The sequence below is a fragment of the Culex pipiens genome, chromosome 1, assembly GCF_016801865.2.
Source record: "Culex pipiens pallens isolate TS chromosome 1, TS_CPP_V2, whole genome shotgun sequence".
NCBI lineage: Eukaryota > Metazoa > Arthropoda > Insecta > Diptera > Culicidae > Culex > Culex pipiens.
The window spans coordinates 108,109,309-108,129,166 of NC_068937.1; the positions used below are offsets into that span (position 1 = coordinate 108,109,309).

Sequence of the window (19,858 nt, forward strand, 5' to 3'; positions counted from 1 at the left end):
CATTCACACACACATGTGGCAATCACGGCCACATGCTAAGATCACATTGAGAAGAGGAGAAAGAGAAACGAAAAAGGAACGATGAGGTCCTTATTTGAGTCTCGTTTTTATTACTCTCGTCCTCTTTCGTCTTGTCTTAGCAATAAACAGTGCGTGGGTTCGAAGCAGGTAAAGAACCAACGCGCTTGGAATAGTTTTAGTAAAATAAAAGCAGTTAGTTCTGAGCATCGACAGAGTTCACATCATTCAATATCACCACCCTCATCAAGGGCTGGCCAGTATGGCTGGCCCACAAATTCCCACAATGGTGGCAGCAACGGAAAAAAACCCACACCGAGGTTTTTTTAAGTAATTTTGAAAGTGTTCCTGAGTTCCTGAGAAGTATTTCGCCGGCGACGGAAGTTGATATCAGCGTGGTGGAGCCAGAGGGACCAAATAAAGCCGAAGATCGAGTCTGCAACTTCATCACGGAGCCGTGGACATTACTCAACGGAACAGCATTTCAACAACGTTGGCGTCAGTCATTAAAGGCTGGCAGCAATTTAAGATCTATTTAAGGTATGAGAGTGTTTAGTTTAAACTTTCTGATTGGGCTTTCAAATTGAATTAACTATTTTTGTTAGTAAATTCATTAAATTAAATGATTTAATCATCATTAAAACCATAAATTCTTTTACAATGTTGGAAATAATTTTTTTGTTCATAAAAGGCAAGGCAGCAAATCATGGACGGGTAAATTCCGGCTAAAGGCAGTCAAACTCTAAAAATGAGTCAATGATCTTCCATGTTAAAATTGCGTAAGACTAAAGTCCTTAAATTTAAACTGATCGTCAATGTACGACAGTCGTTACGGCAGGCAGGTTTGTGAACAAGTAGGTGCTTGGCTAAATGCAGACACGCCCGTAGAGGTTAGTGTGCTTTCACAAATGATGTCCTGACCATCTAGAAATAGAGTTGGAGTGTATGCTGATGTTTTGCTGAGGTAAAATTTTCAGATACATTTTTGTTGTTTTTTATAAAACAAAAAGCTCTTTAAATCAATTGATTTCAACATTGTTAAAGATGACATAAAACTTCGAATATTTTCTTTCGGTTTTTTATTGGATTTTAGAAATGAGGTCTTCAATCTTAATTATGGGGGAAGGGATGTCAGAGCAATGTTGCAAACAAGGATTGCTCTGAGTCTTCTTCTCATTTCAATTTGAAAGCAATTCAGAACAGGTTAGGTTAACATTAAACAAAACCGTTGATCGAAAGGAAACAAATTAATAGATTAAAATAAACACTCATTGGAAATAATAATGAAACAAAAGGAATGCATTTAACCATAGACGAGTTGTATTCGAAATAAACATTAAAAATATACAAGGAAGAAATGCAGATAAGAAATCAAATAATCCAGCATTCAGATAAAATTCAAATTTACAAATCAGTTTTAATTTGTTAAATCAATACATAAATTCAATAATAGGGAATTAGTGAAAAAAAAAGTTTGACAACTTTTTTTAGTATAGGGGTGAGTGATGTGGCAATCACGGCCACATGCTAAGATCACATTGAGAAGAGGAGAAAGAGAAACGAAAAAGGAACGATGAGGTCCTTATTTGAGTCTCGTTTTTATTACTCTCGTCCTCTTTCGTCTTGTCTTAGCAATAAACAGTGCGTGGGTTCGAAGCAGGTAAAGAACCAACGCGCTTGGAATAGTTTTAGTAAAATAAAAGCAGTTAGTTCTGAGCATCGACAGAGTTCACATCATTCAATATCACCACCCTCATCAAGGGCTGGCCAGTATGGCTGGCCCACAAATTCCCACACACACATACATGGACAAAAAGAATGCATATTTCTGAGCTGTCGACCAGTTTTTGCTGCCGACGGTTGCTTCCTGATGGGGGTTCGAAAAACGAGTGGACAATTATGGCATTACATTTAAAGGTTGCAGAGCGGGGAACCTCCAAAGCTGCGTGAAAATGTAAAACCATCTTTCGTCATATATCGAGAGAAAAAAAAATGAGGGAAAGAGAACCGAAGCGCCTGACACTGTCTTTCTTTCTGTGGAAAATCCTGTAATTTTTCTAATTTTAATTCTTATAAATCCGCATTTTATGCGTCTTACAATCTCAAACTTACTAACTTATAATCTCACGCCTTTCAATCCTACAGTCTAACAATCTAACTGTCTTACATTTTGACATTCATTCAATCTTACTAACTTACCTACTTAGAATCAAGGGTCCTGATGCGCTCAACGATTCGTGAGCGAACACAACTCGATAGCTGCAAGCGACTTTGGCAATTGCTTCACCCTTGTGATTTTTTTGCCCTTATGGATTTGTATTTGCCTAATCTAACAAAATACCAGCGCGGCGCTCTTTTGGCTTGGTACTACCAAAGTTTGTAAATTTGTATTTGGCGTGGTGGAAATTGCTGTCAAATGTGTATTTTATGTTGTGTTACCAAAAAAAATCGCAAAATGTTTGTGATAACATTGATTTTAAGCAGTTTAATAAATTATCAAAACAAAAGCGATCGCAGACTATTTTGAGTTAGCTTTGAGAGACACAGCGCAATCAGCCTCTCTGAAATATTCGCTGAACTAGCCGAGACAGAGAGGGAGAGCAGTGAATGAGTATTTTTTTAGTCATCAGGAACCTTGCTTAGAATCTTAACTCTTTAATGCTCATTTTTTTCGATTTTTTTTTTATTTTACCCGGGTTTAGACATTTATTTTGAGCAACTTTTGTTCTACGAAAAAAGTTAATCTCTTGTTGCATGTTTTTCTTGTTTTATTTTTCGTATTTTCATTTAGGTATTCCGTTGTTTGACCATAACTTGTGTGAAATAACTATTCTAAGCTGGAATATAGACTACCTTTCAACAGCTGAATAATTCAAAGTTGGGAACAGAGTTCGCGAGCGCTTCAAGAATCTAGTAAATCTACCAATGGAAAAAAGTTACAAAATAATCTTCCCTTCAATATCAAAACAGAGACTTCACTGTAGCTAACAATTTTTAGTATTTTAACTTGCTTTAATAATGTTACTTTATTTTTGATTCTGATAGTATTTGGCTTATTCTACCATTATTACCTTTTGCCTTCTATTTTTTTTTCTATTTTTCAAGTAGATTCCATAATATTGCTGTTATTTTAACAGTATTTGTTATCGAAATGGCATGAATTCTATTATTACCGTCTACCCGGGTTCTAACGGATTTTAAAAATAAAAAAATTGGTTGAAAAATGGTTTTTTAGTGAATTTTTAGATCTTATTCCACGTAGAGGCAGAGTAAGGTTGTGCACTAGGGTGACAATAAAAAAAATCGACATCAGAGATACCCTCTGACTCGATTCCTATGGCAAAAATAAGTATCTGTTTCAATTTTGAAATCGGTTATGGCTAAGGGGTCGCTTTTCATCGTTGAAGTTTATATGGGGAAAATCACGAAAATGTATGGGGAATAACATCGTTTCAGTAATTTTCTGCTAGGCCGACTCGGTCCTAACCAGGTCCCAGTACCGAAAAGGACCTAAAAAAATAATTTTATGAAAAAAAAAATCTGCTAGGTGGCGCAGGTCGCGCCCAAAATTGTCCAAGTGTGAGATTCTTGTAGGAAATTTAATTCCGTACAACTTTGTCGAAGGGTGCAAAACGATCCGAGTTGATCCTGATTTTTGGTGATTTTTGTAGAAAAAAATATTTTCTTATACTTCCTATATACCCCTTGTATACTTTCAAGTATATAAGCCGATTTCTTTTCATCGCATTGCTAATAACTCATCAGGATCAACTCGGATCGTCTTGCACCCTTCTACAAAGTTGTAGGTAATTAAATTTCCTACAAGAATCTCACACTTGGACAATTTTGGGCGAGATCTGCGCCACCTGCTGCAAAAATCCTGAAGCGATGTTTTTCCCCATACATTTTTGCGATTTTCCCCATATAAACTTCAACGATGAAAAGCGACCCCTTAGCCTTAACCGATTTGGCTCAAAATTGGCACAGTTACTTGTTTTTGCCTAAAGAATCGATCCAGGGGGTATCTCTTGCGATTTTCCGAAATTTTAAATTTTTCTTGTCACCCTATTGTGCACTATCTTTCAGTCGTTTGATCTTACAATCGTCGTAAAGCCTCTTTTTTTTTTAAACACAAAATCGTGATCATTGCATTCGATACAATTTCAAAATCTTTTAATAAACATTATGATTATTAAGTAAATAGCGATTTAAATTTTTGAAAAAAAATATATATATATTCAAAACAAAAAAAAAAGTTTTAAAAGCCTTCTCAATCCTCCTAGGTGTATTAATATCTTTTTCTTCGAAGGCGAAAGGCCGGTCGCGTGCAAAATGCATTTAATTCTTAAAACAATTCAAATACGTCTGGAGATGCGTTTCGCCACAGGTGAGGCAAAGCCTCCACGAATTGGGGAACTGAGAAAACGCATCGCAATGCGCGAATGCGAAACGTGCGCGGAGAGAAAAGTGCATTCCCTTCGTTTCGATTAATGTGTCGGGCGAGAACGGTTAAAAAATGCAATTAGGTTAAAATTGATTGCTCTCGCAAGTTGAAAGTTAAAAGTTGTCTTTTATTTTGTTCAAATTTTTGCGTGATCTTTTAAAGCTTAATAATAAAATTCCCAAACATTCTAACACCTTTCTTTTATCTTCTCCTTCCCAGGTACGTACCGCTCTAAACTGCTCCGATCCGTGAGTAGAAACAAAGTCATAAATCCTGCTAGAAAAACAGATAACTCCTTCCACCTTCCTGTCGAGCTCAACTTTTAAACTACTTTTAGTCAAATTGTATAAATCAAAACTCGTTTGCCGGCGATCCGAACAATCCGACATCGAAACCCTGCTCCGTCAGCAAGAGAGGAAGACCAAACCGGACCAGGTTAATTTCACACTTCATAAGTTATACCCCGGACTGTCCACACACAGTTATTGATGTGATTCTCGTTTGAGGCATAACGCCGTCTGTGACCGACGATAGACCACTCCGGGCTGGGCTTCACAGTCATTTGTGTTTAAATGGACCATTTGGCAGCTAACCATAGGTGCGGGAGTGATAGAAAGTGGCACTCGGTGAGGTGTTGCATCTACTAAAGAGACTGTGAAACCTTAGGGACGAGTACAAACCAGGGGGATGATGCAGATGCAATTTTATCATGTCACCACCTGTGCCGGCCCAAGTTTGCAGCACTGTGAAAGTGACACAAACTACAAGTAACAGTAAAGTTCTTCCGAGAATTTCGCACAGTGCACAATTGATAGAATGCAGTACGCTTTGCTATACTATATAAAAGACAGAACTCGTACAACAGAAGAACCTGTGGCAGGGGCCAGTAGCTCATAGTTGTGATACAAAGGATAAACATAGAATTGAATAAACTCCGGGTGCCACTTTCTATCATTGGCTGCACCGGAACCACCTGGCACACTTCTGAGCTGGGGAGTTGGAGCGGTTTGTGTAGCAGGAGTGCTGGCAGGCTGTAAAAACGATGTTATGAAGTTTGGTCCAGGTTATTTGAATATTTTATGATGTGCGGGGTATTTGAAAGGAGAGAGCTATTAGTTTCTTGAATTGTTGTATCAAGTATAAAAAAAGAACTGTCTCTTTGGTACCACATAAAATGTTTTTAAATCTTTCCAAGTTTCAGAATTTTGGTCAAAACGGTTTTTTTGAGATGATTTTGTCCTGTCGATATAAGCCGGAAAAATTCATGGCGCTTGCTGAACTAAAGATCAAGTACATCAACAACAAATAAATTTGAACTGTGATCTAAATGTCAAAATTGATAAGCGAGCTTCCTGCATACTCTTTAATAAAAAAAAAATCAAATTGATTGCAGTCAATTTGGACGACAGTCAAATGACAATATTTATTGCATAGTTTTCCCATGAAAATAGCAACCCTTAAATCTAAACCTATTTGGCTCAAAATTGGCAAAAAAAAAAACCATCAAAACAAAACTCACACTATCTTCTTTAACGACCCCCAGGTCTAGTGTGGTCTCTATTGCAAGTTTTTGCTCGAACCTTGGAGTCCAAAGGCTTGAACGGCGAGAGCACCCAAACCTCTTTTTACTCCAAGGAACCTTCCACCCCAGGTCATGATCATCCGCTTGCAAAGCGGACAGCGTAACCATTCGACCAAGCCTGCTTCTGCACAGAAGCTTTAATTTGAACTGAGGATTCGAGCCAGGGGCGTCACATGAAAAAAAATGTTACCCTAGTCTACACTCAAAGGAAAAATATATATAAAATTCTGACATGTAGAAGGAGTTTTCGTCAAATTTGGAGTTTTGATTTTATGGGGTTGCTTAATACACAGTAAAAAAATCATGGTAATAGTACATCTGGGATGAGAACATCTTTTATATCAGAAAAAATGAGTAATTTTCTATCAAAAAGGTAATATTACAAAATAAAAAAGGTAATATTGAACAGGTCTAATTTACAATTTCAAAATTTACACAATGTTTTACTTTGTATTAAACAGTCTGAAAATGATTTTATTTCAGTTTCTTAAGCTTTTGTTTCGGATGCACGTTTCATGATAAATTATTTTCCGGATTTCTAATATCAGTCACCTGGCGATGAATTACCACATTTTGGTTTAAGGCACCTTAATAATATTAAATAAACATAAATAATATTACTTTTAATAATTAACTTGAATACACAGAAAAAAAAGTAGAATGTTAAATTAAAAAAATAGGTTGAAATTTTGGTAGGTTGAACATATTTCAGTAATTTTACGTAAAAAATGTGTAAAAATGTGAATATGATAAAAATTCATCAAAAACTGATGAGAATTCATCAGTTCCTGATGTAATGTTGTACTTTTTTTGACACAAAATCTGTCAGCACCATGAATATTACTTAGGCTTAGTAATTTTTCACACTCGGAAAAAGCAAATTTCACGGGGACCTCAATTTCAAAACACCAAATTTCACGCAAATTTCGCGGAACGTGAAAAATGTTAAAATAACTCTGAAAATCTTTTGTTTAAATCACAGAAACTACTTTTTATGCTTCTGTGGGGACTTAATCCGGAGTCGACGATTAAAACGAGGTTTAATAACTAACTAACTGATGTTTATTGATTACGACTTTCTCCGCGTGTTTCGTCTGATTGGAGTGAGACAATTCTGAGTGGTCAAGGTTGTGTCACATAAGGTAACACACTCGACTTGCTTGGTGTGTGTAAGGCGTAACCCACAGGGCCCCCCCAGTTACACCAGGAATCTGACCCGATGTCCCGACGGTGTAACTTTTGTACGGTGATCATCCGCTGGATAGTCCAACTCCTGGTTGAGCATAAATGCCGGCTTGAGCCGGTCGATCGAAATCCGCTGCGTCTTCCCGGCAACTAGAACATCCATCCACTTGGCATCGCGACGCAACACCCGGTGCGGTCCATCGTACGGATGCTGTATAGGACGCTTCACAGTGTCGACACGTACGAATACATGTGTACACTCCTTCAACTCCGGACTCACGAAGAACTTCCGGGTACCATGGCGATCGGGTTTAATCGGCTTGACCTTTTCGAACGAACGGTGGAGCACTTTCGAGAATTCGGCTTGATCCATGTTCTGCGTAGGGGCTTCCAGGAACTCTCCCGGAATACGAAGAGTTTGGCCGTACACCAAATCCGCTGCTGAACACTGTAGATCGTCCCTGTAGGCAGTTCGTAAACACAGGAGAATCAGCGGCAGTTCGTAGAACCAGTCCTTGGGATTCACGCACATGATCGCTGCCTTCAGAGTTCTATGGAACCGCTCAACCATGCCATTTGCTTGCGGGTGGTAGGCGGTAGTCCTAATGTGGTGAACTCCAAGAATGCGCGTCAGCTCCCGAAAGAGGTCGGACTCGAATTGACGCCCTTGATCCGTGGTCACGTCCTCGGGCACACCGAAACGGGAAATCCAGGTCGAATACAGCGCCTCAGCCACCGACGCCGCAGTCATGTCCACCAGAGGAATGGCTTCCGGCCACCGGGAAAATCGGTCGATGATGGTCAAGAGATATCGGTGACCATTTGATGGTGGTAGAGGGCCAACCAGGTCGATGTGGATGTGCCGAAACCTTGCTTTCGGCAACTCGAAATCCCGGAACGGAGCAACAGTGTGGCGAGTAACCTTAGAGCGTTGACAATCCAGGCAGTTACGGACAAATGCGTTGATTTCCTTGTTCATTGACGGCCACACGAAACGTTCCGCTATCAGCTTCCTTGTTGGCTTTGACCCTGTGTGAGCGATTCCGTGGAAGTGCTTCATGACTGCGAGGCGGTGCGCGTTCGGGACAAAAGGCCTTGGGTTGCCACGTGACGTATCGCAATACATCCGCTGCAAACACCCTGGCAACGTTCTTGATTCGAACTTGAGAGACGTTGTCGTCGACTTCAGCAGTTGTTGTAGCTCAATGTCCCCGGCTTGATCCTTGGCAATCGATTGAAAATCAACCGAACTTGGAGAAGAAACACTTTCTACACGTGACAACGCATCGGCTACGTAGTTGTCTGTGCCGCTTACATGCCGAATGTCCCTGGTGAACTCCGATATGAAGCGGAGGTACCGCTGCTCGTGCGGCAGCCGAGAGTTCGAATCCGTTGCTAAAGCGTACGTCAGTGGCCGGTGATTGGTAAAGATGGTAAAATTTGGTCCCTCGAGGAAATGCCGGAAATACTTCACCGACATCTTCATAGCAGTCAGCTCACGTCCGAAGGTCGAATAGTTCTGCTGCGATTTGGAGAACTTTTCCGAGTAGAACCCGAGAGGTTCCCAAACGCCTCCGCTAAGCTGCTGCAGAACGGCTCCCGCAGCGGTGTTTGAAGCATCGATCATAAGCCCCAGCGGTTTGTTGGCTGCTGGATAGTGAAGTAAAGCGGCTTGAGCTAGTGATTGCTTGCACTCTTCAAAACTGGCTGCTGCGTCTGCCGACCACTCCAACTTCCGGCCGTCGTTCTTGCGATTGTCCGGAATCAGCTTTCGCAGGTTCGCTTGGAGGTCCGTTGCACGCCGAATGAATCGTTTGTACCCATTCAACAAGGCGAGGAAACGGCGAAGGTCCTTCACCGTAGTTGGACGCTCGTACTGCAAAATAGCTTCAACACGGGCAGGCAGCGGTCGAACACCGGCCGAGTTGATCAGGTACCCCAAGAACTCCACCTCGGGCTGGGCGAAGCAGCTCTTCTCGACGTTGATAACCAAGTTGTGCTCTCGGAGCCTCTCGAAGACTACGCGCAGGTGAGCGCGGTGCTGTTCCGCAGATGAAGAGGCGATGCAGATATCGTCTATAAAGACGACAACAAAGTCCAAGTCACCGAAAATTTGGTTCATGTAACGTTGGAATGTCTGGCTCGCGTTGCAGAGACCAAATTGCATCCGGGTAAACTCAAAAAGACCGAATGGGGTAATTACTGCCGTTTTGGGTATGTCGCTCTCTTCAACTGGAATTTGATGGTAAGCCCGTTCCAAGTCCAGCGTCGTAAAAACAGACTTACCGTCGAAGGAGTTCAACAGGTCGTGTATGTGGGGCACCGGATAGCGGTCAGGAACAGTCACTTGATTCAACCGGCGATAATCGCCCACGAACCGCCACGTGCCGTTCTTCTTGGGAACGCAGTGCAGGGGGCTGGCCCAGCTGCTGCTTGACGGACGGCAGATTCCCAAGTCGCACATTGTCCGGAACTCCTCCTTGGCGGCCTTCAACTTCTCCGGGTGCATTCGCCGCGCCTTCGAAGCCACCGGCGGTCCTTTGGTGACAATATGATGCGTTACTTCCCGTTGAGTTTGAGTCTGCAGCGTCGAAGGGAGTGTCACTTCACGGAACTCGTGCAACATTTCGCCGAACGGGTGTTTGGCGTCCACGACAGTGACGGTGTGCAGATCAACTGTCATCACACCACCAACCGATTTGAGCCCCGTTTTCTCGTCCACCAAACGTCGATTCCGCAAGTCCACGATAATGCCAAAATGTGCCAGCCAATCTGCTCCAATTATCTACATCGTCACCTCCGCAACGAGAAACTGCCAAGTGAAGCTACGTCGCAGACCCAGACTAGTGGTCATGAACCTCGATCCGTACGTTTTAATACGGCTTCCGTTTGCCGCATGCAGTTGTTGTGTTGGAATACCTTCTGCTCGATCTCGTCTACTTGCCGGTATGATGGAGACATCTGACCCGGTATCGATCAGGAACCGGGTGCTGGACACAGGATCGTAGATGGTCAGTCGGCGGCTTTCGTGTTCTCCCCCCACTTTCGCCGTTTCCAGTGGGGAAGAACTTAGTTTTTTGAATTGAACGCACAGGGTTCACGGCACTGGTGAGCATCTCGACCGTATTTACGGTGGTACCAGCACACTTCCTTCTGCGATCCGGTTCTTGATTTCGACGAGGAACGGCCTCGAGAGGCCGATCGGTTCCGTGTGCGTTCAGACGTCGTCAATCGACGAACTTCGGCGGTCAGAAAATCTACCTGTTCTTGAAGACCGAAGGCGCCGCTTGGTCCAGCTGCGTCGTCAACGGCGGGCGTCGTCAGAGAGCTCGTAACCCCCACCATCTTGTCGGCCATTTCAGCCAACTTGTCCAATGTTCCGTCGTGACAGCTTAGGATTGGACGAACGTTTACCGGAAGCCGCTGAATGAAGAGCATTTTGAGCAGGTTGTCGTCTACTTTCAATCCGATTGCCAGCTCGCGCATCTTCGCCAGCAGATGCGTAGGACGCAAATCGCCCAGTTCGTACGAACCAAGCAATCTCTCCAGCCGAGTTTCCGCAGAGAGCACAAAGCGGAAAATCAACCTTTCTTTGACGGCAGCATACTTGTTGTCAGCTGGAGGAGCTACCACTAAATCCGAGATGTGGCAAATGACGGTCTGGTCCACCTTCCCGATAATGTGGTAATATTTCGTCTCGTCGTTCACGACCCTACCCAAGGCAAACTGCGCTTCGGCCTGGGCAAACCACATCACCGGGTCATTCTTCCAGAAATCCGGCAACTTGATTGAAACTGCTGCAGTTGCAGCAACTTCTGCGTTGTTGTTTTCGGTCGACATTTGAGGTTATGTTCCACGTCGGAACGATTTTTCTCGGATAACCGGAGCGAGCGCGTTCGAACAACGGTAAAAACTATTTCCGCGGTGTCGGGGTCACCAATGTGGGGACTTAATCCGGAGTCGACGATTAAAACGAGGTTTAATAACTAACTAACTGATGTTTATTGATTACGACTTTCTCCGCGTGTTTCGTCTGATTGGAGTGAGACAATTCTGAGTGGTCAAGGTTGTGTCACATAAGGTAACACACTCGACTTGCTTGGTGTGTGTAAGGCGTAACCCACACTTCATTATATATTATTATTCAATAATTTAAAAAAAATCTTAACTAAGTTTGAACGTTACACAAAATATCTCATAATTTTCAAAAAAAAAATCGACCTGGTTTATGGATGAGCTCTATTTATATTTTAAAACCAAAAGTAGGGCATGCGTATTATCATTCATTGAACTATTTTTTTACTTTTTTGCTTCTGTTTTATCAGTTTACCTTTTATTGAAATTTTTATCAAATCAAAGTTCAACAATCTTGTCCATCCAAAATGAATAAAATAGTTTGAATTTTCTGCGACATTCAGCCCATTCAAAATAATTTTTAGGATTTAATCTCTCTTTTCAAAAACCTAATTTAAAATCAATAGGAAAAAAATAATATAATTTGTAACGAAATCGAAATTTTTCTTCAAAATGAGAACAGAAAACAAAAAAAGGTGGCCATTTTTAACTTTCTCAGGAATCATCCACCCAAATAATCAAAAATTGTTAATATTAAACTGGACTTAGAAAAAAAATCTCAAATGTTTTAAAAAGGTGAAGTTTCATTATATTTATAGTAGAGACTTTCTCGCATCTTTCAGGATTTGAAGTTTTGAAAAGTTCTTAAAAATGTGATAATAAAAAATATGTCCAACCGGTTGATTTCAATTTTAAGACAAGTGACCCGCCTAATAAGCAAAATATTCCGAAACTTTCATAAATTGAAATAATTTGATTTAGACTATTGCAATTTTTAATTTTTTTTCCCTCCTCCCTCTTTTATATTTCCTCAAAAAAATGGGGAGCAATAAATAAAAAGTAGAAGTAAAAACCTGAAATTGTTTGTAAACTATTCAAAACACATTTTTTATCATTATGCTTTTTAAATGAAATAAAGACTTTTTAATCTTTTAACAAATTTTGAATTTTGAGACCGCAGTACCAAACGTAAGTTTTGGATAAAAATATTTCCAGAAATTCATTGATATTTTTCCATAATTTTTTTTTGTTTTATTATGATTTATAAAACGTGAATGCATACATGTATAATGTATAAAGCCCCCCGGTCAATATTTTGTAACTGTCTCCTCTACAACTTTGTAGAAAATTGTAAAAAAACACGAAATTTTTAAATGGGTTCTGGGTTATTGCGGATTCGAATAGTACATGAAATTTGCAATTAAATGATATGCTACAAAAAAAATTACAGTCGAGTTAGGCCGTTGCAAATATTTTTGAAGTTTATTTCCCTCAACTCTGGCCAATTTCGAAGGGGGGCAAAAATAAAGATAAAAGTATAAAAATTTAAAATAAAAGCCATAGTTTAAACATTTGAATGATAAATATTTTTTGAAAATGCATTTTATACCTGCCCTGTTGTTTGTTAACTGTCTGTTAACAGTGTGTTGTTAACTGTCTTTTGAAAGAGAAACAATGTTTATTGATGAAATTGAGTGAGCACGATTCAGGTGATAAAATTCATCTGTCGTAAATTTTTACAATGATACAGTAAACACTATCAAAAACCATGTTTTTTCCGAATTACTCCTCTGTGATTCCCTATTGGGACCCAGTTTAAGTTCCGACCTGCGCCTCCAGTTTGCAAGGGTAATAAACCTGTTTTTTTTTTGCTCGTACGAACTCCAAAACATCGTGTCGTCGTCGTCGGCGGCGGCGTGTTTTATTATTTGTGTACCTTGTTGCATTTTATCGTGATTCATGATCATCGAGGGTGCACTCTGCCTGATCGCTTTGGTGGAGAGGGGGTGTGCCAAGAGGAGACAACTCCGCGAAAAAGGTCAAGTTTGCTGCGGTTTTTTTTTCTGCTCTCTTCTCCGTGCTTCGATTGGCGTGGCTGAGCTTTCTCTAGAAATAAGATCAATAAAAAAAAAAAATTCTTTTCCGATTTGGCCTCTCTAGATTCTAGTTTTTGTCCTACGCTAGTGCCAAAATTACTTTTTTTTAGTAAGTGGAAACAATCTAACAAGTACTGTTGAGTCCAAATTACACATGTTTTGAGCCAATCATTGTTTGCTCAACTGTTGGTCAAACTGTGGACTTGACCATTAAGTGACCATTTCAAATCAGGAACTGTTAAAAACTCATAATTCTTATATTGTCACAATGACATAGTAAAAAGAGCGCCAACTAATCCTGTCATTGACATTTCACCAACTTTGTCAATCAGACTCGTGAGCCTAACAAAGACATCATTAAAATTTACGCACGGCCATTCCGGTCTTGAGACCGCGCGCCGCGCGGTGCTTTCCTTTGGTAATTTGCCTCAATGTTTGTTCATACCTCATTAGGCATTTAAAATATTTACCCACCGGATTAACACGCCAGCAAATCTTGGCCCGTCGCAAATAACGCCGCGAAATGTCGCACTTTTTTCGCGCCACGCCGCAAGTCCTGGGGAGCAGCGCACCACCGCAGTCAGACGACAATATGTCACTTCTCGTTATTATGTTACGCTAATTTAAAACAAATAAATCTGCTGCAATGATTCCGCGGGGAGACCGGGCAGACCCACACGCCCCCGGCCAGCAGCCGGTGAACGTCTGGAAGCGCGTCAACTTTGGCCACATGGTCAAACGGTGACAGACTGGCGCGCAAAGTGGTCGCAAGATTGCGCTTCCTTGCACTCCGCGCCAGTGCAAGAAACGGAGTAGGTATAAATCATCTCGCGGCAGAATGATGAAGTGATTCGTTGGATAATGATCAGGGTTAAAGGAGTGGAGTGATGGAGATTTGAGATTTGAGTTTTGAAGATTGAGCTGGCTGTAGAGTCGAAATCGGAAACGTTTCAGGACCAGGAGTCTGAGTAGCTAAATTCAAGGGTACTGATTGCTCAAAATCAACCACTCCATTCGCGAGCACAAATAGCAGGCCACGCGATACTGCCCTGATGAATTCCTACCGTTTGTCACTCTGTCACCATTCGCTCCCGAACACTCTCTTTTCTACTCTTCTCTCTCTGATCGGCTCAGTCTCCGAACGGTTCAGTCAGGCCGATCGTCTCCGATCACTCTTAACTGAAAACATTTCTCGACTGATGTGCTGCGTTATACTCATTGATTTGGGTTGCCCAAAATCAATTTTATCAATTAAATTGTGCATTTATTTTGTTTTCATAACATTATAGACACCATTCAAAGAAACTTCCACCAAGAAAAATCAAATTGATGGCAAACTGAGGGCGTGAAGACAAAAAGACTGCCGCGCTGGCATTTTGTGAGAGTGGTTCTTTGCTGAGCATGGTAGTGTGTGAGTGTCGTCGAGCGACGGAGTAGGCAAATATTTTCACGATGTATTTGTTCGCTGAGTGAGCAGTTCGGGCCACTCGCTGGCTGCTTGCGAGACTCATTCGCTCATGAATGCTAGCGGGTTGGAATAGGCGACGAATGGATAGGCAATGAGTGAGTGGTTTCTGTTCATTGAACTGAAAATCAGGACCCTTGATTCTATTCAAAGAGTGTTTTTCGGAATTGCAAAAAAATGTGTATGGAACTCGTTGCAAAACATGATTTTTCAACACTCGTCGTATTTATCCAACTCGGTAAACCTCGTTGGATAAATGTACGACTCGTGTTTTTGCAACTTGTTGCATAAACTACTATTGTAAAACTTTGATAAAGTGCACCGCTTTTTAGTCATAGCCATTTTTATGTAAAATTATTCAATACAATTTTCTTTTCTCAATTTAAAAAAAAGTATTTATTCTTATCCATCGTTAAAAAAATACATTCAAAAAGCTGAGAAAATTATCTACAATTTGATTTTTTTGGCATTGTTGATCTGACCTGAAAATTAGCAAAAAATAGGTTTTTTTTTAAGTTTTACTCAATTGATCCTAAATTTTCAATCGAAGATGTATTGGAAAGCATTGATCAGATTTGCAATGTTGAAAAGTGAAACTTAGTGCTAAACTTTTTATTTTTTAAATATTCTAGATTTTTGAAATCATGACTTACATTTCAAAAGGGCAATATAATATGATTGAAGCTTTTTTTTAATATAAGTCGTGATTTTAAATGTCTGAAATTTTTTTTTAAGGGTGGCTCTTTTTTCTGAATAATCTTAAGTATAACCTCAACTTTCCCGAAGACACCAAATCGATCAGCAAATGCATCAAGACACAAATTTTCGAATGTTTTCATAGCATTTTTCTAGGAACTAATGATGCAAATGGCTTGTAAAGACATAAGAAATCGATAAACAAAGTTTCATACAATTATAAAAAAAAACCATTAAATGTAGATTTGCGAAATTGTAGAGAATTGCTCATTTTCAATAAATTAAACTTCGTTTCTCATTACACAGAAATTTATTAGATCTTCAAACCTTTTGGCTCATCTGGAATTTTCTTTAAATTGCATTTTTTTTAATGATTTGCTTTTTTTCATAAATCGCGCCTTTTTACAAAGTTGCGAACTTTAATCTCAATCGTATTTTTATAACATAACTTTCTAAGTTCTAAACAAATACAACAATTTTCAATGCTGACTTATGGGATAAACTTTTTGAGTGTTTTTAAAGGCATTCTTCAGGAAGGGAGTATAGCTTATAAATCAATTAACTTAGTTTGTTTTTGAGCATTTTATTTATAATTTTAAAATTTTAATGCTAACAAATTTGTTTAAATTGTTCCAAGGTGTTTTTTTTTTTTCAAATTCTCTGAATTTCAAAATTTGGAAGTTTTTTTTTTAAGATTTCACTTCAATAAATATGTTATAAAATCCACTCTTTATACTAACTTTTTCAGAGGGTTTTTACTCAAAAAACTTAGTGGGTCGAACATAAATTTCTATTTTAAATTATTTTATCGATTTTGTAAAATATTTCTTTAGAAAAATCTCTGCAAACTGATTGAAACATGAAAATATTTGTTAAAATCAATTTTTAATGTAAAAATAACCTTTTGTTTCATCCCTGTCGATTCCCCAACAACAATATTCTCTCCGTCGCTTCAACGTGAGAATTAATATTCTGCACGTGAAATGAAGATCGCTTCTTTTTTTGTTTTAGCAACTCAACCTTAACCACCACTACTGGCACCCCTGACCCCAATGCGCCCCTCTCGAACTGCAACATAACGGCTCTCACCTCATTAGAGGTCCGGTGGACCTTATGGAACAATTTGGACTTGGTTGATGGGGCAGGTAGAAAACGAAAAAAACGAAAAAAAAACCAACCTCACGAGACTTCTACCAATTCCGCAGACAGTTTACGCCAGGTCTCCGAAACAGGAAATTATGTTGAATGGCCTCATCATTTTGATGGAACTGTGGGTTCGTTTTATTTTTTCACCCCGAGTTGTGCCCGATAATGAAGTCGTTTACTTCTGAATAATGACCATATTTGCAGTGTTTGATGTAAGTTAATGTCTTCTGCAAAAGTGTGAGAACTGCAAATACAATGTTTAAAAAATGGTTCAAACTGATTGCTGCCACAATCATTTAAGGTGACTGAGTTCTGATGGGAATCAACAAAAATGCCACAAAGTTGAACTTTTGGACACGACATCCAAATTAAGAGACTTCGTTAAGAGACCAGTTTGGTCGAATTTTCAGACAAACCTGATATCAGAAACTTAGTATTGCAAAAAGGAAAGAAATATGGATTCATAAGATTTAGATCTGTCTCCTCAACGTGTGTCGACATTGTGGCAAACTACAATCGAAATGTTGTCCATCTTCTGCCTCAACCCGAAAGTTGATACCAAAGTGAAACACTTGAGCGTTAACTTTTTTTTTTCATTTCAACAGTCGACAAGTCCTGTCATAAACGATACAACCCAGATCCAATGCACAACATTCCGCAGCTGGCCGTTTTGTTCGGGGCAAGAATGATATTTTGTTTAACTTTTTCAAGCGGCAAAATGAAATCAAAAAGTTGTTTCAATTACCTGCCAAGATTGTGACACAACTTGCATCTGCCTTTCAGATCATTTTTTTTTCTTCAGGTAATCGCCTTCTATCTTTAAAAGGGATAATACACAAGGTCGTCAAATCGAGCCGTTTTACTGGCTGGCTGTCGGATTGAAACATTTATTCAAATTTTATCATAATTTCATACAAACGGAATCGGTAGAAACTGGTTCGCCAGACTTGACTTGAGGAAACAGAGTCAATCCGCGAAACGGGGCACGAAGACAGACTCACATTGTCTTTCGAATGCTTAATACATTTTGCGTAGGTCAGTTACACGGTCGAGGGTTTTTACGTGCATGGGTGATTTTTGATTTTGTTTGTGATTTGAATCGTTTTAAATATTGTTGGATTGATGAATTCACAGTTGATGGATTTTATATTTAATCTGGATTTTGTTTTTTTTAAAGTTTTTTTCAAGCCAAAATAAGCCCCAATTTTTCGTGCTGATAATATAAAACGGAAATGCGAAATTTTTTACAACTTTATCTTCAGAAGGCATTTTCTGATTAAATTGGTGATTTCAGCAAAACTTTAGTCAATTATTAGGATTTTTTAAAGGTACACGGAAAAAAATTTCTTTTTTCTTTTGGTCACTTAAAATCTTTTGAATTTTTTTGGTAAGGTTTAGGAGACTGAAAAGTCATCTTTTGCGGTAGAGTTAAGGATGGTGCAAAATGTGGTACTGGAGATAATCCTTTTTTATATATGACAAATTTTTATTTTTTGGATAAATCGAATATAAAGTCAATATAAAATCAAATTTGCAATCGAAAATGTCTTATCACATTTTTTGATAATGTGCACCGTTTTGCCTTCCTCACTGAGGTAAGGCTATAATCCTGCTCTAAAAATGAACTTTTTATTAAAAGCTCAAAGACCCACCTTCATGTATACATATCGACTCAGAATCGAAAACTGAACAAATGTCTGTGTGTGTGTACGTGTGTGTGTATGTATGTATGTGACCAAAATTCTCACTGAGTTTTCTCAGCACTGGCTGAACCGATTTTGATCAAACCGGTTGCATTCGACTTGGTTCATGGTCCCATACATCGCTATTGAATTGTTTGAAGTTTCGATAACTAGTTCAAAAGTTATGTATTAAAATGTGTTTTCACATACATCCGGATCTCATTTATATGCATGTAAACGATGTCCGGATCCATCATCCGACCCATCGTTGAGACCTTTCCAACGAGGACAACATTGAAGATCTGACAACCCTGTCTCGAGTTATGACCACTTATGTGATATTTATGTACTTTTTTGAAGCCGGATCTCACTTAAATGTATGTAAACGATGTCCGGATCCATCATCCGACCCATCGTTGGTTAGGTAATCGAGAGAACTTTCCAACGAGTCCACAACATTGGAGATCTGGAAACCCTGTCTCGAGTTATGACCACTTAAGTTATATATGTGTACTTATTTTTCTGGATCTAAATGAAAATAGCTGGCAAACCACTTATATTAAAAATGAGGAAAGCATCAACCACATAGGTGGATTAAGTTAGTTTTTTAGTTATAACTTTAGTTATTCTTGATTCTAAAATTTTAAAAATAATGGTATTGAAAAGAGCAGAAAGTTTCACAAAAGTTTAATTTTAAATTGAAAATCGAAAACAATAGTGCCTAAGGTATCGTTAGTTGAAAAATCGGCCCTTATAGCTTGGCTTAGTGATTTTTCACGCACAAAAATTGAAAATTTCACGGGGATCTTAATTTCCCCAAGTAACATTTTTTTCCAGGAAATCTACATGAGCTCTTCAAGATACACAGAAAAAAAATGATGGTAATATTCATCAGGAAATGGTGACAGATTTTGTGGCTAAAAAAATGATGAATTTTACCCCAGAAAATGATGAATTTTCATCAGTTTTTGATGAATATTCATCAGGTTCACATTTTTACACATTTTTTATGTAATATTACTCAAAAAAAGAGGTAATATTCAACCTACCAAATTTTCAACATTCCAAAATTCAACTTTTTTTTTCTGTGTAGCTACAGCATAGCAGTTTGGACCGCGGTAGGATAAAAATCTCTTCAAGTACTCTTCCAAACTCCTGAAGAAGTTTTGAAGAGAATTTTATCCTACCGCGGTCCAAACTGCTATGCTGTAGCTATCTTGAAGAGCTCTTGTAGAACTCCTAGAAAAAATGTTACTTGGGTCATAGCCCCAAATTCCACGCAATTTCACAGAACGTACAAAATGTAGAAATAACCTTGAAAAAGTTATGTAAAAATTACAGAATGTACTTTTTATGCTTCATTTTATATTATTTGTCAATAAACTAAACCTTTTCTTCACCAATTTTCAATGTAGCACTATCTAATCTAATCGAATCTAATCTAACCCTAGCGCAGCCAGTCTTTTGAGGGCATAAAAAAACAAAAACAAAAAATAAACGTTGCACTATCTGTTCTTAACTTCTTTGCTTTTTCAAGCCACGTAACAATTTTCTTAACATAACATTATCTACCAAGTAGAACTAACACAAAGATTAAGAGTCAAATATGTATAACTGACTTATAAAATTTAGGGCTGGCTTATTTTCTTTTTTTGATTTTTTTTAACTAAAAAATCTCTGGATTGCTTA

At 39.0% G+C, this 19,858-nt stretch overlaps 2 protein-coding genes across 8 annotated transcripts in view; one reads left to right on the forward strand and one right to left on the reverse strand.

The window, feature by feature from the left end:
- LOC120423418 (homeobox protein prospero) overlaps positions 1–19,858 on the forward strand; it is a 126,995-nt gene that overhangs the window by 31,072 nt on the left and 76,065 nt on the right. The gene's annotated exons all lie outside the window — the stretch shown is intronic.
- LOC120432035 (uncharacterized) lies at positions 10,299–11,069 on the reverse strand. Its single transcript, XM_039597169.1, has one exon. It carries the CDS (start codon positions 11,067–11,069, stop codon positions 10,299–10,301), a length of 771 nt encoding a protein of 256 aa, XP_039453103.1.